This window comes from Myotis myotis, unplaced genomic scaffold, assembly GCF_014108235.1.
Source record: "Myotis myotis isolate mMyoMyo1 unplaced genomic scaffold, mMyoMyo1.p scaffold_m19_p_20, whole genome shotgun sequence".
Taxonomy (NCBI): Eukaryota; Metazoa; Chordata; class Mammalia; order Chiroptera; family Vespertilionidae; genus Myotis; species Myotis myotis.
Genome location: NW_023416325.1, coordinates 12,563,657 through 12,586,713, shown reverse-complemented (window position 1 = coordinate 12,586,713; position 23,057 = coordinate 12,563,657). Strand labels below are relative to the sequence as shown.

The 23,057-nt window shown below is 51.0% G+C and overlaps 1 protein-coding gene across 1 annotated transcript; it reads left to right on the top strand.

The window, feature by feature from the left end:
* The first annotated feature begins 520 nt into the window (after window positions 1-520).
* On the top strand, window positions 521-22,699 carry CDC45 (cell division cycle 45). The gene is made up of 19 exons (XM_036354126.1): window positions 521-641; window positions 780-839; window positions 2,123-2,215; window positions 4,083-4,220; window positions 5,090-5,236; window positions 5,863-5,918; window positions 6,671-6,719; window positions 7,105-7,166; window positions 8,362-8,412; window positions 9,738-9,857; window positions 11,327-11,458; window positions 11,735-11,833; window positions 12,439-12,600; window positions 14,895-15,033; window positions 15,109-15,192; window positions 16,538-16,656; window positions 18,492-18,568; window positions 21,318-21,384; window positions 22,569-22,699. Exons 1-18 carry the CDS (start codon window positions 591-593, stop codon window positions 21,380-21,382), a joined length of 1,704 nt encoding a protein of 567 aa, XP_036210019.1. The 5' UTR covers window positions 521-590; the 3' UTR covers window positions 21,383-21,384; window positions 22,569-22,699.
* The last annotated feature ends 358 nt before the right edge of the window (window positions 22,700-23,057 follow it).

Here is a 23,057-nt window from a genome sequence, read left to right as displayed (position 1 = left end):
TTACATTTTGATAGTACCCCTCCCCGCCCTAGACGAATTTACTAGGGCCATTTTCCTTATTGACTACACTACCCAGAATGCAGCAGACCTGGAAGACTCGGGCGGAAGTAAGCTACTCATCCGCCTTCGAAGTAGACCGAGAGCCTATTGAAATAAACTTGACAACTCCGTTCGATGTATAAATATATTTAACTTAATGTGATATTGAAATAATAAACTGACAACTTCATTCGATGTATAAATATATTTAAGGTGAGATGGCTTCTTTTTCCTCGAGTTCCTGTGGGAGAGTAATAGGCTTCTCTGCCCAAAGTAAAGATGTCCACCGACCGAAGCGTTTCAGGGCAAATCTGTTTTCATCCTGCTCGTCGATGACGCGTTGGGGGCGGGCCAGAATTTCCCAGCAGCGAATGGCGGAGCGCTGCAGCCGTCGCAATGTGAACGAATCATAAACGCAGAAAGGCGGGAACTAAGTAGCTATTGGTTGGCTTGTGGGCCAATTGGAAAACCCCCGATTTGGCGGGAGCCTTGATCACAGTCGGGGCTCCGAGTGTCTCTGCGCGAGCCCTGGGTGTCCGGCTACCGTGGTCATGTTCGTGTCCGATTTCCGCAAAGAGTTCTACGAGGTGGTCCAGAACCAGGTGACCCCCCCCCTCCCCATTCCTTGGACCCTGAGGCCTTCTCGCGAGGAAGGGATGAAGGGGAGCGGCCGTGGGAGGACGGGAGGGGCCCGGGTTAGGGGCGCTGCGCTCAGCTCTCTCTTTCTCTTCCCCCGATAGAGGGTCCTTCTCTTTGTGGCTTCGGACGTGGACGCCCTGTGCGCGTGCAAGATCCTTCAGGTGCGACTGCGGACCCCGGGAGGGTGGGGCCGGGGCGGGAGGTGGGGGCGTAGCGTCCGGAAGGAACTTGGTGGGGTAGGAGCAGGGCGGGCGGCGAGGAGCAGGGTAAGGAACCCCTTCCCAGGTGAGAGCTCAGGTTGGGGTGGGGGCTGCAGCAACAACTGGAAGCTGGGAGGAGGCCTCTGGAAGTTGCTTCCCTGGCAGGATGGTATTGGGTGGGTTAGAGAAGGTTCAGGCAAAAGTCAGGGAGACCAGTTACTATGTTTGCAATAACCTAGGCAAAATGTGGTTGCATTAGAGAGACCTGTAGACCTGTAGTGGCTTTTCGGACGTGGGGTTTGAGACAGAGAAATCTGACAATTGAGGACATAGTGATGCCATAAATGATGCTGGAAATACAGGATTCCTTAGTCTATTATGGATGATCATTGCTTCGGTTTTTTTGTACCGTACAGTGGATGTTTACATGAGCTTTGGTCAGGCCCTTGGTTCAGGAACTACTTTTCAGAAGAACTATAAGTCAGAACAGCTTTCCTCCCAATGTTTTCCTTTGGTAATTTTCAAAAATTCGGCAAAGTTTACAGAATCGTGTAGTGCACGCTCACATTCCCATCCCCTAGTTTTTCCCATTAATATTTTTTTCTTTTTTTAAAAAAATTTCTTTGTTGGTTAAGGTATTACAAATGTGTCCTCATTCCCCCATTAACCCCCAACCTCCCCCGCCCCCCCCCCCCCCACTCATGCTCCCATCCCCCTGTTGTCCGTGTCCATTGGTTTGGCTTATATGCACGCATACAAGTCCTTTGGTTGATCTCTTCTCCTTACCCCCACCCTCCCCTACTTTCCCTCTGGGGGTTGATAGTCTGATCGCTGTTTCTCTGTCTTTGGATCTGTCCCTGTTCATCAGTCTATGTTGATCTTTATATTCCACAAATGAGTGCGATCATGTGGTATTTACCTTTCTCTGACCGGCTTATTTCACTTAGCATAATGCTCTCCAGTTCCATTCATGCTGTTGCAAATGGCAAGAGTTCCTTCTTTTTTACCGCAGCACAGTATTCCATTGTGTAGATGTACCATAGTTTTTTAATCCACTCATCTGCTGATGGACACTTAGGCTGTTTCCAAATCTTAGCTATGGTGAATTGTATTAATATTTTTTCTAACCTTATTTTATCACATGTCATTTGCCTCTCAACCCATCTTATTTTATTTTAAGTGCATTTCAAGGTAAATTAAAGACATTCCAGATATGATAGGCTTTGAAAATAATCTCTCTCTAGGCCCTGTTCCAGTGTGACCACGTGCAATATACACTGGTTCCCGTTTCTGGGTGGCAAGAACTTGAAACTGCATTTCTTGAACATAAAGAACAGGTATGCGAGATGTATTTTGGAGTACTTAGGCTTTTTTTTACTCAATTGTAATGTCTTATTTAAGTATCAAATAGGTTGCACACTATGAAAGAGAAAAACAAGCATTACATCTGGGTGACATACCCTCAAATATGGGCAGCTTCTAACTTTGAATTTGTGTTGCAGACATTTCATTGTAAGGTGCTTGGAGTTTAGCGGTTTGTTTTAGATATGGCCTAGTTAAAATTATTTTAGATTAGACTACTATTCCCATTATCTCTCCAAGAAAATGTGTCCCAGTTTCCAATTTGGGATCCGGGAACATAATTTAAACAGTGGAAGTCAGGATTCCTCCCACCTTTGCATGGGGCTATAATGAGAGTTGGGGTAGCTGAGACCCCACTGTGAGGGGCTGGAGTAGGGAAGAGGGTCCCTGGAGTCTGGGGCCATATATAGGACAGTCTGGCAGCGGTAAATTCTCACCTGAGGCTCTTGTCATGATGGGACGGACCGCTGCCAGTTCTATATTTATAAGGAAAGGATTTTCTATAGTGACGGGATGTAATGAAAACTTAGTATTTAGGTGTCCGTTAAGTATGGACTACCCAAGACTTGCTAAAATTTTTAACCTGTAGAATGCTATTAGCATGGAAAGGCAGATAAGCAGAGTAGAGTGACTGAGGTCTGAAGAGGCCCAGTTACGCCTTTAAATATATTTTATTGATTTTTTACAGAGAGGAAGGGAGAGAGATAGAGAGTCAGAAACATCGATCAGCTGCCTCCTGCACATCTCCCACTGGGGATATGCCCGCAACCCAGGTACATGCCCTTGACCGGAATCGAACCTGGGACCTTTCAGTCCACAGGCCGACGCTCTATCCACTGAGCCAAACCGGTTTTGGCCAGTTACGCCTTTAAAGTCTTGGTCTGCTCTTCATCAGCTTCTCTTTTGTTTTGTTTTGTTGTTTTGTTAATCCTCACCCAAGGATATTTTTCCATTGGCTTTTAGAGAGAGTGGAAGAGAGGGGGAGAGACAGATAAAAACATTGATGTGAGCCCTAGCTGGTTCGGCTCAGTGGATAGAGTGTCGGACTGTGGACTGAAGGATCCCAGGTTCGATTCTGGTCGAGGGCACATGCCCAGTTGGGGGCGTGTAGGAGGCAGCCGATCAATGATTCTCTCTCATCATTGATGTTTCTCTCTCTCTCCCTCTCCCTTCCCCTCTGAAATCAATAAAAATATATTAAAAAAAAAAAAAAAGCAATACTGATGTGAGAGAGATACATCGATTGGTTACCTCCCACATGCACCCTGGGTTACCACCACATGACCAGGGCTGGGGATGGAGCCTGCAACCGAGGTACGTGCCCTTGACCAGAATCGAACCCGGCACCCTTCAGCCTACCAGCTGATGCTCTCTCCACTGAGCCAAACCAGCCAGGGCCCTCATCAACAACGTGACTCCATGTGTGAGACTCAAGCAGGCTGAGCCGCTGCAGGCTCCACAGTGAAGCAGATTCAGCCTCAGGGCCTACCTCACAGTGTTGTTATGGAAGTGAAATAGTACATGGAGTGTATGAAGGCACTTAGCACAGGCCAGCTGTGGGCTGATTTGGAGCCCCTTATTGTCAGGGCCTATTAGGGATTTAATGTATCTCAGCGGAAGGACTCAGAGGCCTAGTGCAGTGGTCGGCAAACTGCGGCCCCTTGAGTGTGGCTCTTCTCCAAAATACCACGTGTGGGCGCACACGTACGGTGCGATTGAAACTTCGTGGCCACACTCAAGGGGCCCCAGAGCCGCATGTGGCTCACGAGCCGCAGTTTGCCGACCACTGGCCTAGTGTGCCCTGTCGATGTATTTACTTCACAATGTCTCTTCTTTTTTCAGTTCCGTTATTTTATCCTCATAAACTGTGGAGCTAACATAGACCTATTGGATATCCTTCAGCCTGATGATGACGCCATATTTTTTGTGTGTGACACCCATAGGCCAGTCAGTGTCGTGAATGTGTACAATGATACCCAGGTAACTAGGCCTTTGGGCCCATGCATCTCCTGCATTCTCTCCTCTAGCTGTCTGTTATGCCAAGGACAGCATAGCACCTGGTGTCCTTAGCAAGACAAGAACCTGGTTTTGTCCATCTTTGATGAGAAACATGACACCTAACCCTTGCAGTTGCCTGGCATGCATTTGTGGGATGTGCATGACCTGAAAGGTGTAGGGACCAGAACCCTCGGAGCTCAGGCCTAGCCTCATTAACTATCAAGGGGCCTCAGAGGTATCTGCCCTGCCCATCCAAGGGGTGGCATGAGGACCAGCAAGGCGGCGGTGCAAAAGGCCACTGTTAACTTAAAATGGCTCTGCTGCGTTTACTTTTTGAGCTCCTGAGCAGAACACGGAGCCTGGTGCAGAGCAGCCACCTAACCTTTCTCTGAGGTGATCCATTCCCACCCACGTTAGCAAAGTCGGCCCGGAATTCTCACGTGAAATCCGCCGGCCTGGAACTGCTTTTACGGACAGGACTTTTCCTCCCTTTGGGGTTGCACATCTTCGTGTCCTCTGTCAAAGGCCAAGTTGTGGAGAGTTTGTTTTGTTGGCTTGGTGTGTGGCCTAAGAGGGAGCTTTTTCCAAGACTTAGTGACTGTAGATAGTTTTCAAGTTTTCTTGTAATTTCTGCAGACAGTGTGGTATAACCCTAGCACCTCACTCAATGGAAATGGAAATTTTAAAATGCCTGAGAAGTTTGGAATTCTCAATCACGTGGCTATTTGTGTGTGCAGAAAAGTTATGAGTCAACCAATTAGGAAATAAGATTCTTCAAGACACAAACATGTGGTGGATAGTTTTCTGTCAAGAGAGAGGAGAGACTTGATTGTTCTTTGTTTTAATCTTAGATCAAACTACTCATTAAACAAGACGATGACCTTGAAGTTCCCGCCTACGATGATATCTTTAGGGATGAAGAGGAGGAGGAAGAACATTCGGAAGATCAAAAGGATGACGGGTCAGAGCCTTCTGAGAAGCGCACACGGTTAGAAGAGGTGGGTTTGGGCCTCTCACCAGCCTTAGGGAACCTGTCACTCCAGGGGGTCAGAGGTGAGTCTGGAGCCTGCTGGACCCAGACATAGCTGGGAGGTAGCCGGTGTGGGCATGTACAGGAGGTAACCGATCAATGTTTCTCTCTCACATCAATGTTTCTTTCTCTCCCTCTCATTTCCTCTCTAGAATGAAAAAAAACAAACCACATTCCCTCAAATGTTGATTAAAAAAGATTATTTAGAATAGTAGGTGATGCATAATAGGATGTAAGAAACATTAACTCTTATTAATCTGGTGGGGAAGCCAGTATGAGGCAGCGGTGGGTTATCCCCGATGACCTGGTGGTGGGGGTGTTGGAAAACGGAGGTAGACAGAGCGTACCCTGAGCAGGCATTGTGGAAGCAGCACTCTTGTCCTAGTGTCTTCAGGGCTGATGGGTCAGAGGAGTCCCGGCCATCCCTCGCCTCGTCGCTTCCCTTCTGCGGGAGCAGACTGTGCTCAGGGCACAGCAGTGACCCCTATTTTGGATCTGAGTCCAATGGCTTCTGTCAAATCAGAACGTTCTCGGGCTGTGGCGATAAATTCCTGGCTCATTTGCTTACTTTTGTCTTCTCTGTCCCTGTATCAGGAGATAGTAGCAGAAACCATGAAAAGGAGAGAGCGAAGAGAGTGGGAGGCCCGGAGGTGAGTGTGCACTGCAAGCAGCACCTTGCTCTGCCTTTGGGTCTGTGGCGTCTGTGTTTTTCCCTGGGAGCCGCATGCAGTTTTCTCCCTTTGAGGATAATTTGTTTAGTTTAGAGCCTCTGGGCCTTTGGCTCCTCGAGTGAGCATGTGGTCCCTGCATTGGAGAACTTGGGGTCCTTTTTGTAGTCCTGGTCCCAGGAGTGACAGGAGCAGGCCCAACGGTCTCCCAGATACATCACCAAGCATGACGGCCTCTGGTTCTTTTGTTTTTATTGTTTTCCAGATGGAGATACTTTTACTTACAGACTTTTACAATTGATTTAGATTCCAATCGTGTAAAACTTATCATAGAAATAGAAGTACTATGTACTTAATTGGCCATTCTGCTCCTTTTTGAACTGTATCTTACTTCAGTGTCGCCATGACAAGTCAGGCTGCAGTGAACAACCTTGTGCACATAGCAAGTTTGGTCTTGCTTGTTCCTTTGAATTGTCTTGGGATAATTTCTCAGACGTGGGGTTCTGGGACCGTTCCGTTGTACATCTCCCATTGCCACAGCGGTTTGTATTTCTATCACTCCCTTCCCAGCCTCCTGCCTATACACTCCGAGAAAGGGTCAATAAGTGAAAACAGAGACTACCATGCCCTTATCTGCATTTCTTTGAGAACTGTAACATTTTAGCACCTTCCCCAAATGTTTGCTGTTTCCTGCTGAAGACTCTCGTTTTATGTCACACTTTATTTTGTTACAGAAGAGACATCCTCTTTGACTATGAGCAGTATGAATACCATGGGACGTCAGTGAGTATGGATAGGTGGAATTCACCACAAAGTTCTGACTCGGGGGTCATTTTCCTGGAACATGAGGAGGAATGAGCGTAGAGCCACAAAACTCTGGTCTGAATCTGAGCTCCATAATTTCCTACTGTGTGAGCTTGGGGAGGTGGTACAGTCTCTGAGCCTTAAATCCTCCACTAAAGGAAGAGAACAATCATTTCAGAGGCAGTTGTTAGGATTACCCTTGGTACCCAATCCACTCACGCACTCTGGTCGGGCAGACTCGCTGCAGGAGTTCAGCTGGGCCCTGAGCAGTTCAGGTCTGGACTAGCTGTGGCCTGGCCCAGTGTGTGCCCCTCCCATGAGCATGGCTGCCTCTGGACTCGGGCTTTCCTCCTCTTTCTTTCAGTCGGCCATGGTGATGTTCGACCTGGCGTGGATGATGTCCAAGGATATGAATGACATGCTGTGGTATGTAGCCTCTAGTCAAGGCCACTCCCATTCGTGGCTTCCTTCTAGCAGCTCTGTCCGCCCAGTGAGGGCAGGGTCTGGAGGAAGATGTCACCATGTGCACCTCCCTTGTTCCCACTGGGAGCATTGGATGCAGACCCCTTTCTGGGAACGTGCATGGCCCTGGCTTTCTTTCTAACTGTGAGGCTGTCAGGGAAGCACGTGAACTCTCAGGTGTGGAGGGAGCATGGCCAGTGCAGAGGTCGGACGGTGGGGCTTGTGTACAGCTCCTCCCTTCCTAATCTACCGCTGAGCCTTACAGAAGGAGCGTGAGATTTGAACAAGGCAGCCCTGCTAGGCATCTTTGCAACCCTGGCATGTGACCCCTCTGCGTTTGCTTTAAGCAGGAACTCTTGGTACACTGGGGTGGAAAAGTCAGAAGGAGGTGGGTGGGGTTGGTCCCAGGGATGACACCCCAGGTGGCATTCTCTGAAGAGGTCCCGGTGAGGTGGGCGCATGCTGCACTGAGAGATGTGGGTGCTCCAGTGGCCCGTCTTCCACCCCCAGGGCCTCTCTTGTCTCACTTTGTGCCCAGTGCCAGCTGTTTTCAGCTGTGGCCCTGGAGGGGTGTCTTGAAGACACTGCCCGGGACCAGCAGACAGCACACACCTCGGGTCTTGGTCCCTCCTGCTGTGGGCCGGCTGAGACCCCATGGAGGTCAGTCTAGCCCAGATCTCCATGATCCCATCCACAAAAGATAAGCTTGGAGAAGGAACCTTGAAAGGTTACTACGGAGCCTAAATGCTGTTACTTTATGCCCCGTCATTTTACACGGGAAGGACAGGGAGCTGTGGACGTGACAAGGGCATATCTCAGAGAGGGGTAATGTGAGGGGCTCAGAGGTAAAGTGAGGCACCAGTGCCTGAGCATGGTGTCTGCTGCAGTCCTGCACTGGCAGGACGAGGGCGGAGAGTGGCGGGCGAGCCAGGATACAGAGAGTGGTGCCCTGCGCCCTTGTTCTTGATCTCCCTCCTTGTGTATCAAAAGTTCCTGCAGTGGTAGCGCTGAACCAGGAGCCCTGAGTCTCCCCCATCACCTCTCCACCCCGAAGAGGGGCTAGCTGTCTGAGGGTGGGCCTGGGTCTGGCCATGATGGCAGGACGCTCCTGCCTGCCCCGCCCTGTGCAAGGCCTCATTGCCCTCTCCTCTTTTTCCAGGTGGGCCATCGTGGGACTAACTGACCAGTGGGTACAAGACAGGATCACTCAGTAAGGATGTACTCCCTCGGGCTGTTCAAGGTCAGCCTGTGCTGGGAGGATGTACACGGCCCAGCTGCAGGCTCTGAGTTTGCATCACTGTAGAGCCCCACTGAGGAGGGGCCGGCATTGGGCCTGAGTCCTTGTCACCGAGGAAGGGCTTAGGACAGGAACTCTGTCAGAGTAGCATGTGGCCTTACGTGGACGTTTTGTCCACTCTCGGGGACCCCAGCAGGTGGAGCCAGAGGGGAGAGGAGGGAGCCGTCTCCCCGAGCTGGGTGCTGTTTCGCCCTGTGCTATAAAGGTGTGGCCCATGCACAGCGGACACAGGGCAGGAGACGGAGGTGAGGGCCCCAGGAGTCCTGCCAGGGAGGGTGGGTGAGGGTTGCAGGGAGGCCTGGCATGGAATGAATCCTTTTTTGCCCCTCAGTGGGCAGACTTTGGTGCTTGCCATTGGAATCGGACAGACAAGCTGAAAGGCCACCGAATGCAGGTGCCAAGGAGGGGCAGGGTGCTGTGCCCTCTCTCATCCCTACTCTGGTAGCCGGCAGGTGGGGACTCCAAGGGAATCAAAGGGACCTTGGCCCTAAGACGTTAACCCTTTCCCAGGGGACCCGAGTCTGTCACCTGGCACTGCCCCAGGCACAGCCTCCTTGTACAGTTTGCAAAGGTCCCCGTGCCCCTATTTTCTGCCTCCCCTACCTTTCTAAGTCTGCAGTGTGGCCGAGGGAGTGGGAGGGTCCTGAGTTTCACAGGCCCGGGGGCACTTCCTGGATCTGTTATCTGGGCCCAGCCTGCTGCCCTGCTGGTCCTCACTCCCTCTTCCCTGTTAGGTTAGCATGGGGTGTATGCAGTGCTAGGCGCCATCCCTGGCCTGTGGCTTCCCCTTAGGTGAGGCCACACTATTACTGTCCTGTTCAGTGGCCCCTTTAGGTGGACCTGGACTCCGGTCTCTCCTGTGCTCGGAAGCACTTCCTGTGCCTGGTCCACACCCCCTGCTGCGGATCACTGTCACCTGTGGGGTCTGTCCACTTGACTGTGGCTGGCAGGCAGGGCTGCAGCCCACTCTCAGAAGGCCTCAAATAAGTAATGGCAGGGCAGCTGATGCCCAGAGGAGAGTGCAGGGGAGGTGGGGGCCTGAGCTCCCCCCGCCAGCTCTGCTCAGCTCCCCCAGCACCCAGGCCTGCCACCCCCTTTGCCATGATTGCTTTCTAGGCAGAGGTGGTGGGCTGGCCTTTGAGCCTGTGAGGGGAAGCCCTGAGGGAGGGGGAAGCCGTGGCAGGCTGCACGTGAGGAGAGGAGGGAGCCCACCCAGGCCAGCAGTGCTTCCTTCCCAGGATGAAGTACGTGACCGACGTTGGCATCCTGCAGCGCCACGTGTCCCGGCACAACCACCGGGACGAGGACGAGGAGAATGCCCTCTCTGTGGACTGCATGCGCATCTCCTTCGAGTACGAATATCCTTGTGGCTCAGGCCTTCGGGGTGCAGGCAGCGCCTGCCCTCAGATACTTTGTTCTGTTGTGTATTGTCACCTCTGCAGACCCTAGCCCATGTCCTCTGTGTTTGGCGTGCTTGCTGGCCACAGCCCTTCAGGTTGTGCAGCTGTGGCTGCCATGTCCCCAGGCTGGGCATCAGATAAGAGGCTTTGAGAAGAGGGGTCCCCTGTGTCCCTGGGCTGGGCAAGGCACCAGGTACTAGGGACGCAGGTTCTGCCTCACCTTGTCTGTGTGGCTTTGGCTCCTAGGCACCACAGCTGTTTTAAGAAGCATCCCGTGTGTATTTAGAGCTCATTGTAGGCCTGGTGCTAAGTGTATGCAGGTTAAGGGCTTGAGGGACTGCCTGTGTGGTGGAGGCAGTTTAGTGACATTTGCAGACTCCTGTCAAGTCAGGAAAAAAGTGAACCAGCATGTGATTACATAGTTGGCATTTCATGAGATCTTTTGGGGGTTTGATGGAGTAAGTGGCCCTGTGAGCCCAGGGCAGTAACTGAGTTCACTTTTTAGTGTGTAAAAGGTTCCTGAACTGCTGATTGGAGGAAAGGAGACAGGATGGTGGCTTGGGTCAGGCCACAGCAGTGAGTGTGAGGCATGATGGGGTAGCTGCTTAGGTGGCAGAATAATGGCAAGGACAGTGCCTTCCTTTCCCAGTGCCGAGTTGGCTGGGAATGAGTAAAAACATGGACTTGGACAGGCCATGTAGAGGTGCTGGGTGCGGGGCGGCCGAATTCCTGGGAGAAGGGCCACAGTGTGCAGGAACCCACTGGGAATTGAGTCCAGACATGTGACATTCAGGACCAGGGCTTGCTGGGGTGTGGGCAGAGAGGTCGGTGGCTATGGAGCTTAGCCCTCTGGAGGGGCAGCAAAGAGAACACGGCCTGCCACCTGCTCAGAGGCTGGCCTGGGGGAGGCAGGTATGTTGGCAGGAGTTGTGTGACTTCGATGCAGACAGGGCCACCCTGGCATCCTGCCTGAGACCCTCCAGTGAGAGGAGAGGCCTTGGAGTTGGGAATACCCTTGCACACAGCCTCACTATTGACCCCATGAGCAGTGAGGGACGTATTCAGGAAGAGAGGTGAGGATGGGGCCTTTGCTGAGGGAGTCCAGGCGGCAGGAGGGTGGGTGGGGTGGAGGGCAGGGTCAGGTGAAGGATGCAGGGAGTCACAAGGTTCTCTCTAACCACAGTAAAGCTCTCAGAACCCCTTAAGTTTCCCTGTCTGTCACACAGAGGTAATGGTGTACACCCACAATCTCACAAACTCTGTATATGGGTTAAATTAAGCAAGAAGGACAAAGGGCTCCAGTGTACTCAGGTGTTAACTGAGTACCTGGTGAATGGAGCAGGCCATCTACTGGAGCATCAAAAGGGGGCCCTCACAGGGTTGGGGGGCCCCAGGTTACGGTGTAGCCTCCTTGACTGCAGGCCCAGCCTCCGCCTGGTGCTCTACCAGCACTGGTCCCTCCATGACAGCCTGTACAACACGTGCTACACTGCAGCCAGGTTCAAGCTCTGGTCTGTGCACGGGCAGAAGCGGCTCCAGGAGTTCCTTGCGGACATGGGGTGAGTGACCCCTTGACCTGAAGTCCCCTAAGAGAAAAGCCCCTCCCCTTCATTGTGACTGACGTGGTTGTAATATTTAGCTCTGTCTATTTCTGCCATAAATTCCTCACTCTGAGTTCCCAGAATATCATCTGAAGGCCCAGGCTGAGATATCCCTTGTTTACAAACACTGGGGCCCTTGCGGGGTTCTCCCCAACACCCCACCTTTGGTGTTTAGCATCAGCGTTCTCTATTTGAAGTCAGGTTGTGTATGACTAGTGCTTGCCACCTTTCCAGTCTCCCCCTGAAGCAGGTGAAGCAGAAGTTTCAGTCTATGGACATCTCTTTGAAGGAGAATTTGCGGGAGCTAATTGAAGAATCTGCGAATAAATTTGGGTAAACACATGTTTTTCTGTACTAAGCTTTGTGAAGGTTTCAGTTTTAACCACATTTCCTAAAATAATGTAAAAAAACAGGAATGCACAAATGGGCATGACCTGCCGAGCCTTTCCTGAAGTTTTCAGTTCTCTCTGGGTTACAGATAGGGGCTTTGTGAAGTGCCCCAAAGGTCCAGAATCCTTAAATCCCAGGGCTGAGGTCGACCCAGTGTGTCCCTCTCTGGACACAGGGAATGTCGGGGAAGAGCCCACTGGGTCCAGACTCAGGCGAGTTCTACCAACCACTGCCGCTCTCCAGCACTGCCCTCCTGGCGTCCTGGGACGTGGGAGAGGACCATGCACAACCTGGCCTGACAGCTAGTTATTCTGCTCCCAACCAGCTGAGCAGCTTTGGACCAGGCGTTCAGTGCCCAGGTTACAGGGCTCTGTATCAGGCCTTCTAACCCCCTTCATTCTCTGACCAAAAGAGCCATACTGCTGCTGGGGGCTGGAGAGGGGGGAACAGCAGCACATTTTGCTGTCCTGCCTAGTGGTAAGAGCTCACCCACAACTTGATACTCCCATGTGCCCCTGCGGTGACAGCCATGTTGCGTCCTGTTGCAGGATGAAGGACATGCGTGTGCAGACTTTCAGCATTCATTTTGGCTTCAAGCATAAGTTCCTGGCCAGTGACGTGGTCTTTGCTACCATGTCACTGATGGAGAGCCCCGAGAAGGACAGCTCGGGGACAGATAACTTCATCCAGGCTCTGGACAGTCTCTCCAGGTAGTGGACATGGCTGTGGCCTCTAGCCCCTCAGGCCGTCTCCTGCCCTCAACCTCACACTGCCCAGGGAGGCAGGTCTCAGGGACCCCCGGGGTGTGGATGTGACTTTGGCCTGCAGAAACTGCTGACATGCAAATTAGAATCACATATAAGTTGTGTGTACTTATGGTTTCGTTTCTCTTGCGTATATGCCTAGGAATGGACTTGTTGGGTCATACACTGCCCTCATCCCAGGATTGATGGGTCAGTGTTAGACATTGTCTGCTGACTTCCTGCTATGACAAAAGAGCATTTTTCTCACCTTTGTGCTCCTTCCCCTCCTGTTGTTACAGTCTGCCACTATTTTTAGCTCCTTTGTGACTTCAACATACTTACATCTTGTTCTATCACCAGTGTCTCCTGTCTCCCTTCTTTGTAAGAAAAGGATATCAGCATTCCTACTTTTCACCTTCCCCTCCCCCCCAATCAATCTAGGCTTTTACGTTTTCAAGGTTGAGAACACTTAATCTTGAGTGAGAGAAGAGAATGTGAGTCATCTCGTTTTTGGCCATAGGTTGATTCTGAAAGATGGAAATCAATGAACAGCGTTACTTCACTGCGCTAGTAAAATACTTCAGAGTCGGTAATGAGCAGTGGTCACATTATGTTCTGCCCTAGCGCTTTGTTTTTCCTGGAGCTCTGATTTGCCTTTTATCACATCCAGTTTCTTCTTGGCTCTCCTTTCAGCAGGTTTTCCCCAAGTCCCCTTTGTCCGTGAGAGCCTGGGTTCTGTCTTTTCACTCCAGCCTGGACCTGCAGCTCCCGACGCCTGTTGTCTGCGGCCATCGTGGATGGCCCTTAACTGCGCCCCTGGTTTGGAGCCAACATTTCTCGGCATCCTCATCTTTTGTCTGTTTTTTTTTTTTTTTTTTTTTACTCCGTTTTGCTAGAGCACAATCTCGAATAACTTTTAAAGAAAGAGCGCTTGAGGAGTGTAAATGTTCTGAGTTGCACTTCTGACCATATCTCTTTCTACCCTCTTCTGACTGCTGGTTTGTCTCGTATAGAATTCTAGGTAAAAGGTAGTTCTTGTTGAAGGTGGATTCCATTGCTCCCGTCTTCCAGTAGCCATAGCCAGTGGTGCTAGTTAAGTCTCAGCCATTTTGGTTTTTTTTTTTTTTTTATAAATGTGTTCCCAGCTCATCTGAAGAAGCTTACAGGGTCTTTTATTCTCAGTGTTCCAGAATTTCCTAGTGATGTGTCTAGGGTGGATCTTGTTTCATGTATTATATTGGGTTCTCAGTGAGCCCTTTCAATCCGAGGTTCTGTGTCTTTAAGCTTGAGAATGCTTTTGTGCTATTTCTTTTTTTTTTTTTAATTGTTGAGAGTATGTGCTATTTCTTTACTATCCCCCAACACATATATGTCAATGTTTTTTATTTTCTTTCCAGACTTCCTAGAATAATGCTCTAGCTCTTATTTTTGTCTTATATTTCCATGTCTTTGTTTTGTTATTGATGTTAAGGAAGCTTTTTTTTTTATCCTCTTGTCTTGGAAAGAGAATTTTTTATTTTTTGCTATTATTTTACTTTCCACAAACACTTCCTAGTATTAAATTGTTCCTTTTTTATAGCATGCAGTTCTTGGTTTATGAATATACTAGTTGCCCAAATCTCTCTGAAGACATTAGAGTTCATTTTCTTTTTTTCTCCAAATTATCTCATTTTCCTCTTGGGTCGTTTTTTCAGGCCCCAGGTCTTTCTCAATGTCTGATGGTTCTTCACATTCAAGGGGGGGGGGGGGGCCTGTTGAGCCCTGGGTTTTGGGCACAGCCTGCTAGCCAGAAGGCATCGCTTCATCTTGAGGGGTGGGAGTCAGTGTGACACTTGGGGAACCTTAACGTCTGGGTGCAGAGGCTTTGCTTGAGGACCTCACTTCTCCACGAGGGTTCATTTTGATGTACTCAGAGGGGAACCTTCCTTTTTGTGGCAAAAGGTAAAAACCCATTTGTCAGGTCCTTCCTGTAGCCCTTGCCCAGGGCTCTCTGATCAGAGCCCTCCAGGCGCCTTCCAAGGCCCACTGGGCAGGGCCTTCTCCCGCTATTGGCTTTTAGTTTCCTGCCTTCTGATGCCAGCACCCCTTCCCACCTCTCCTGTCCATCACTATGGGCTTATACAGTGTTTACTCCTTCCTTTCCCGTGAAAGGAAACTCAGGAGGGCGAGAAATCAACGGTCATCCCTACCTTCTCTCCTGACCCAGGAACCAAGCATTCTGTTTGACTCTGTGCTGAAGCCATGTGTCTGCCGTGTTACAGGGGTAACCTGGACAAGCTATACCACGGCCTGGAGCTTGCCAAGAAGCAGCTGCTAGCTACGCAGCAGACCATTGCCAGCTGCCTTTGCACCAACCTCGTCATCTCGCAGGGACCTTTCCTCTACTGCTCCCTCATGGAGGTCAGGCTGCCTCGGATACGGACGGGCACCAGCCACATCTGCTGGTGGTCCCCTCTGACTGTCTTCTCCCTGCAGGGCACTCCAGACGTCGCGCTGTTCTCCAAGCCAGCCTCCCTGAGTCTGCTCAGCAGACACCTGCTCAAGTCTTTCGTGTGTTCGGTGAGGAGTAGGGTGGGTGGGTGCCAGAGGGCAGACTTGTTGGAGCAGCGCTCAGATGGGCACTAGAAGCTGGCCTTGGGTGCCTGTGGCTATTCACCAGCTACAGGGTCTGGGCAAACCCTTCCCTTTTTCTGAGCTGTGTTTTCCTCAGCTGACCCCCAGGAACCTCCCAGTTCCCATAAGCTCTGATTTTGTTGCTGGCCATTCTGGTCACTCAGACAAATGGGGAGGGCCTCAGGGAGCATGTGGGACTAGGATTTGTGTTCTGCTGTTGCAGATCAGGGAAAGATGAAGTTGGTTGGAGCAAACTTGCTTCCCAGCACAAGTTTGTTTTCTGGGCTTACTTTCCCATTGCTGTGTGTGGTTCTGTCTTCCCTATGACCTGACACCCTTCTTAGCCTTGGCCTGGGACCCCCCCCCCCCCCCCCCCATAATTCAGCTGGCATTGGAACAGGGACCCTACCCTGATAATGTGAGCACTTTCCCAGGTGTGTTCAAGGAAAAGATTATCCCTCACATTTCAGCAATCACTCTTCTTCCAGGATGAGGGTTTACACTGGGGGCTACTTTAGACAAATGTTGAATAGACGGTTGAGATGACCTCATATCAGTCAACTGACGAATAAAATTACTTGAAAACAGTCAAGTAATAACAAAAGGTATACTAGGGACAAATTCTGAAGTTCTCTAGGCTGTGTTTAAATCTCAGCCTCTTCATTTACCAGTTGTGTGATGTGAGGTCTATTATTCGACCTGAGCCTCAGTTTCCCTCTCTGTAGAATGGGTGAGGTCCATTCATTTTTCAGATGTTTATTAAGCATCCACTGCCTGCTGGGCTCTGATGTCATAGGGTGGCCATCCATAGGTTCAAGTCCCAGAACGGCCCTCACGTCTGGACAGACCAGGACAGTTGTCACCTTGGTTGTGGGACGTGGGTGTCATGGACATAGCAGCGAAGGAAACACTCGAGTCTCGGTGTGGAGGAAGCACACATGCTAGCGAGAGAGACAGACGAATAAGTACATGCAGTGTCAGGTGGTGGCACACACTGTGGGGAAGATGAAGCAGTAGGAGGGAGGGGGCTTGATTGGGGAGGGCTTCCTGGAGGAGGTGGTAACTGTGTCAGGACCTAAAGGAGGTGAGGGAGGAAACAGCTAAGGGGTAGTGGGGCCTTGACCATCAGCACAGAAGGAAGCTGAAGCAGCGATGGATGTGTGAGCGTCTCTTCTGGTGAAATGGAGCCCCTGAAGGCTTCTGGGGAGTTGCAGTGGCTCTGTCAGGTCCTGGGCACGGACTGCGGCACTCATCCTTCAACACCGTGACTGGGGATGTTTTGCCTCCACAGACGAAGAACCGGCGCTGCAAGCTGCTGCCCTTAGTGATGGCTGCCCCACTGAATGTGGAACAAGGCACAGTGACTGTGGTGGGCATCCCTCCAGAGACCGACAGCTCGGACAGAAAGAAGTGAGTCTTGTTCTACATGTCATGGGAGCTTGCGGGGTTTGGGAGGGTGCAGGGGTGTCATTAGCTCGTGAGCCCTTTGGAGTTGGATGAGGTTTGTCCTCAAAGCCACACCAGGAAGACCCTTATCTTCGATGAGGCAAAGCTTTGAGGGCTTCAATCCACAGGTGGCAGGTTACCCCCTCTCCTGTTGGACATTCATGCTGTTTCCAACTCTGTTGTTATTATTTTTTTTAATATATTTTTTATTGACTTTTAGAGAGAGAGGAAGGGAGAGGGGGAGAGAGAGAGAGAAACATCGATTGCTGCCTCCTGCACACACCCTGCAACCTTTCAGTGCATGGGATGATACCCAACCAACTGAGCCACACCAGTTGAGGCCAACTCTTTGTTGTTACTAATAACTAGTGGGTTTGAGCCAGGCTCATCTTCTTGCACTTCTGCAAAGCTTTCCTCACATCTAAATGTATTTCTGGCCCTTCCCTGCATCTTCTGCACTGTGTTCTTGCCCTTCTCTTGCATCAGTGTTAGGTCTCCTCCTGGCCACTCCTTCCAGACCAGGTGTTGGCCAGCAGGCAAGGCCAAGGGCTCCCTGGCTCTCCCTGCTGCCCCTCCATGCTGTGCAAACTGGAGAACTTTTGCCTCCTAAGGGCAATCAGTGCCCTGGGTTAAGTGCTCCCCAACAAATACCATAAGGCGACCTTGGATGGATGCTGAGTGACAGCAGGTAGCAGGAAGCTGCCACCCAGCTTCCTGGTAGGGCAGCTTGGGTGGCCAAGGACCAACCAATATTTTGTGCCCCTCATTTTTCCCAACTAGCCTTTGTTGGCCTCTGCCATAGAGGACAGATCAATCATAGCTCCACTGTTGTGAGCTTGAACCTCCTGTGTTTGCAAAGGCCATTTAGTAGGAAATTGGGTGAGACAATGAACTTTTTTAGAGAAGTGCTTCTAAGTGGATAAGCTGCTCTCCAAAGCTTCTCCATGGGTCTCCAATTCATGATCACACAGGTTGTAGCTGGCCAGGGCTCGTGCCTGGGTTCCAGGCGACCAACAAGCACTCCCTCATGGTGTCATCACAGTCACCTTCATTCTTCCTCCAGTCACTTTGTCATTGTACGTCATATGTGTAACCATGCTTAGTGCTAGCTCTGAGTGTGCACAGTCCCTTGTGAGAGTTGCCATGGAAGTTTGAAGCACATGTCCTTCCTTTTGCCTCCACTCTGTGGTGGGCCCAAGAGCCCCTTCCCCACAACTCGTCTGCTGCCAGCCCTTAGCTGCCCCAGCCCTGAGCCCCCAGGGGGTGGGCCCATGTTCTACGCTATCTCTCTGCTGCCCTGTGCTCTCAGCAGCTTGGTACTCCTGCCTCCTGCCCTTGTTGGCCAAGTTCCGGCCGCATGCCAGAACCCAGCTCTGCAGCCTCCTCCCAGTCCTATCCTACTGTGTGTAACCTGGTCTCATTTGAGACCCCTGTCCCAGCAGTTTTCACTGAGCCTCTGCCTCTCACCTGCTCCAGCTGCCAGCACAATGACAGGCATGAAGGAGGCTGCGGTCAGAGCCCTGAGCATGAAGCCCTGGGGGTTACAAATGGACATTCACTCCCTGAGGGCTGAGAAGGGCTCAGTGGGGTACAGATGGGAAGCAGCAATGAGAGCTGTTGCCAGCCCAGTGAGTGGTGGTGAGGCCTCAGAGGGCAGTGGCCCAGGAAGGGACATGAGTCCTGATGGGAGGAACTGGCAGCTGGGAAAGAGTTTGGGCTGAATCTAGTATGTGTCCAGAGACATGGGAAGGGTCCGTCACTGTGGCAGGGCTCCCAATGTGCCTGTTATGTGTCTGCAGCTTTTTTGGGCGGGCATTTGAGAAGGCAGCGGAGGGCACCAACTCCCGGACACTGCACAACTATTTTGACTTCTCAGGTAAGAGTCCAATGTATTGGGGCCCATTCAAGGTCAGCACTGGCCTTGGAACCAGGGAAGCTGGCATCACCTGAGATACCTTGCCAGCAGCCCTCTCATCCTGCTGGAACCAGTCCTGAGCCTGGCTTCTCTAGGCAGCTCAGGGAGCTCTGGAATGCTTCAGACCGACAGGCTCCCAGGAGAAGAAACAGGTGCTGCCTAGAAACCCATAGGCCTGGCCCTTGAGATCACTTCACCAACGAGCCTAGAGGACTGGCCACTCACCAGAGCCTCCAGGGCCCAGCCTCACCCATCATGGTCTAAACACCAGAGCCTAAGCTCTCAATCCCCAAGATGGCGAAGTAGGTACCCCTCCCATGACCACGTCAAAATTCCAACTAAACTACAGAGCAACCATCATGGAGAACTGCCTGAAGTCTCGCTGAACAGAAGTCCTATATCTAAAGATATGAAGAAGCAGCCACGTGGAGACTGGTAGAAGGGGGTGGAGACAGAACGGCTGGTCCCACACCCACCTGTGGCAGTTAAAAATCAGGACTTAGATGGTATTGTGCTGAGTGAAATAAGTCTGACAAAGAAAGACAAATACCATATGATTTCATGTATATGCAAAATCTAAAGAACAAAAGAAACAGCATAAACACTCATAGATACAGAGAACATTTTAAAAGTTGCCAGAGGGTATGAGGAACAGTTTGGGGGCTGGGTGAAAAAGGTAAAGGGATTAAGAATCAAAAATTGGTTGTTATAAAGTAGTCCTGGGGATGTAAGTATAGCATAAAGAAAATAGTCAATGGTATTAATAATAACTATGTATTGTGCCAGATGGGTACTAGATTTATTGGGGGGAATCACTTCATAAGTTATATAAATGCCTAATCACTGGGTTGTACATCTGAAACTAATTTAATATTGTATGTCAAGAAAAAGAACCAGCCAGGCTTGTGGTGACTCGAGGGCACCACTTCCACCATTGTGCAGGCCAGCAGCTCTTGTCTGTGTTGTGAGGGGCCCACCTGAGGTTTCCATGTGGTTTGCATGATAGCTCAGGTACTGGCCCCACCCATGTGTTGCACGAGCCCAGAGAATGGAAGAGCCCTGCCCAAGTGGTGGCTTTAGGAGAATCATACCTGTATGCCAGCCAGTGGTCCCTGCACTACCCTGAAACTTCTCTAGACACCAGCATAGAACATGGCTTACATTTGGCCATATTTGCTTTTTATTCTTGCTGACAGATTTTAAAACAGATGCGTTGACATTTCACCCCTGTATTAGTCTGCCCAGGCTGCCATAACAAAGTACCATAGCCTGGGGGGGTTTAAACAACATAAATGTATTTCTCAACCTTTACGAAGACTAGACATCTAAGATCAAGGCATCTACAGAGTCAGTTTCTTTTGAGGCCCCTCTCCTTGGCTTGTAGATTGCCATCTTCTCCCTCCGTGTCCCTGTCCAAATCTCTTATAGGAACACCAGTCAGACTGCATTAGGACCCACTATAACTGCCTTGTTTAATCACCTTTTTAAAAGCCCCATCTCCAAATATGTAGTCGCATTCTCAGGTGCTGGGGGTTAGGCCTTCAACATATGAATCTGGAAGGATATACTTCAGCCCTTAATACCCATCTCTTTTTCATTTATTTTTAAAATATATTTTTATTGATCAGAGAAGTAGGGAGAGGGAGAGAGAGATAGAAACATCAGTGATGAGAGAGAATCATTGATTGGCTGCCTCCTGCATGTCCCCTACTGGGGATCGAGCCTGCAACCCAGGCATATGCTATTGACCGGAATCAAACCAGGACCCTTCAGTCCACAGGCCAACACTCTATTCACTGAGCCAAACCCACCAGGGCTCACCACCTGATTTCTTAATGACGATGATCACTATGATCAGAGACCCAGTCTTCATTCCAGTTGCCTCAGTGTCTAGAGCGGCTTCTTCATACTGGGCCCTCAGGCTGTGGCTCAGTTGGGTGGGTTCACCTCCAGCAGCAGCCCCCCAATTGCTGTTTCGTGTCTGAGAGGTGGGAGAGATTGATGCTGGCTGACCTGCAGGATGCCCTAGCTATACCTGGAGAGGGTTTGTGGGCCAGGAGCTGCTTGGCTTCCCCTGTGGATGGAGATCATGGGCAGCCCTGGCCAGTATGCCTGGGTAGGCTGAGCTTGAGGCTCCTGGAGCTGTGACTCATGGCACAGACAGCTGCAAGACCAGGCCAGGCCAGTTTGCCCTCTAATGAGGGCCCATGTGTTTGTCTGAGCCTGATGCCCTCCAGAAGTAAAGTCAATTCGCATTGTGTCCCCCTTCTACAAGAGAGGACACTTAAGCTGAGGGACTGGCCAGAGCAGGACGGAAGGCTGGCTTCAGGGCCTCTCACAACCCACTGTGGGGCAGCACTCTGTCCAGCAGGGTGGAAGGCCTATCTGTGCCCAGGACTATGGTGTTAAAAGTCATCCATGTGTCACCTCTGTTGCCTGTCAGTGCTGTTCCCCTGGCTGCCTGGAGGGTCCTCACCAAAAGGGCAGCTGGAGGTTTCTGAGGATTAAATACAGTGGGATGGGGAAGTATAACTTCTTAGTCCAGAATATTCCAGGCCATCAGGGAGCCAAGTCCATTTTGGAATGTACTGGAGGGTTCCAGCCCTGGGTGGTTGGAAAGAAGTTAATGTGCTGTGGCTTGTTTTTCTCACGTCTCCCTCCCGTCCCTACTCCTCCCTTCTCACAAGATGTTTTTCTTTCATTACTGCAGTAATTGAACTGAAAGCGGAGGATCGAAGCAAGTTTTTGGACGCGCTTGTTTCCCTCCTGTCCTGAGGGTGAGTGCGGGGGCAGGGTGGGAGCTCTGCCACAAAACCAGAGCTGCTAACGGCCCCGCCTGACTCCTGCTGTGGTTTCCCTGCTCTCTTCCTCCTTCTACTTGGGTTTCAGACCATAGTGGGGCTCCTGAGGAGAACTGGGGCCAACACATTTTTCCCAAGAATGTCTGTCTCTGTGCTGGGGGCCGTGCCCACAATGGGGCATTTTGGGGAGCAAATTGCATTAAGTTCCTGAGGCCCCTTCAGAAACAGCCAGCATTTGCCCTCTTCCCAACCATACTGTGGGTTGGGCAACAGCCAGGGACACAGGCCACCTGGAGCCTTGTTGCCCCTTCAGCCTGGCTTCAGGCCCTGGGCTGGAGCCCACAAGGGCCTCTATTCAGGCTCTGAGAAAGCAAAGCTGTTGTCAGCAAAGCTGCTGTCAGCCAGTCAGCTGAGAATTATGAAATGGTGGCTGTACGAGGGCCTGCACCAGCATGTGGCTGTAACTGACGGGCTCCTCGGGAAAGGCCACAGCTGACCAGGTCAGGGGCTGCTCTGTGTCTAGTGACCACTTCTCAGCACAGGGTCCCCCATCCAGTGGATGCCCACACCTAGTCCTGCATCTCCCTGAGCCTGAGCTGGGGCTACTGTTGTGGCAGATGAGCCTGTCAAGGCTCTGACATAGGAGTGGGTCCTCATGCCGGTCCAGAATCCCCCTGTTCCCCCGTCCATGATAAGCTGGGAACTAGGAGCAGATGATCCAGTCAAAGGTTACAGGTGGGGCTCCCGGGCAGTGAGGCTGGCATTGAGGCAGTCCCTCTCCTGCAGTCTGCTCAGTGATATGTCTTTCCACAAAGACAGGGTGCAAGGTGGCTCAGCTAGGAAAGGTGAGTAGTAGTGTGCTGGGGGTGGCAGCGAGACACTCCAGGCAAGGGGAGGGTCGCCATGGGGCTGAGGCTGGACAAGCCACTGGGTAAGATCTGCAAGTAAGAAGGTGCTGCGGGTCCATAAGGCCTTCTGGGGTTCTCGAGCAGATAGCAGCCTGGACCTGGGTAAGGGGTACAGTCAGGAGGGCGGGGCCAGTGAGTGGTGGGGGCTACTCAGAAGCAGCAACCTGGCATGTCGGAGGAAGGCCCAGCAATGTATTATTTACTTTGGGGGAGACATAATAATTGTTTGATATATTTTTTTTTCTTTTTCAGAGTTGGATATCTTCAGAAATGACCTCCTTCTCCTTATTTATATTGATAAGCTTTTTATTTAGATTGTAAGTTATGGGTACAGTTTTAAATGCAGGGACAGTGGTTTTTAATGGAATAAAAGGCTTATTTTAGGTTCAGTGTGCCAACCTTTGCTCCAGTCACAGGGCAAGCACTTAGTTGTGCTCTGAGCCTTCTGTGGATGCATAGAAGCCTTGATCATGTGCCTTGGACACCCTCAGGCCCCACAGGAAATCAGCACGGGTGGGGGGTATGGGGACAGCAATGGGCAGAGGCCAATCATCTGGGTGTCTATATAGCACTGCGCCAATCACTGCCCAGCAATGCCAGCCAGAACCTGGTTGTGTCCACTCCCCCACCACTTCCTCTTGGCCTTGGCAACATCTCAAGTTCACTCTCTTGACCATGTCCCACTCTCGTGATCAGCCACCCCAGGACTGTCATCTCACACCTCAGCACCTATGTGTCCGT

What these genes read in the sequence shown, in the direction of transcription:
- CDC45 (XM_036354126.1), top strand. Translation starts at nt 591, where the DNA reads ATGTTCGTGTCCGATTTCCGCAAAGAGTTCTACGAGGTGGTCCAGAAC. An exon ending in AGAGAGTGGGAGGCCCGGAG is followed by an intron (nt 5,919 to 6,670) that starts GTGAGTGTGCAC and finishes ATTTTGTTACAG; the next exon opens with AAGAGACATCCTCTTTGACT. An exon ending in GACAGCTCGGACAGAAAGAA is followed by an intron (nt 16,657 to 18,491) that starts GTGAGTCTTGTT and finishes ATGTGTCTGCAG; the next exon opens with CTTTTTTGGGCGGGCATTTG.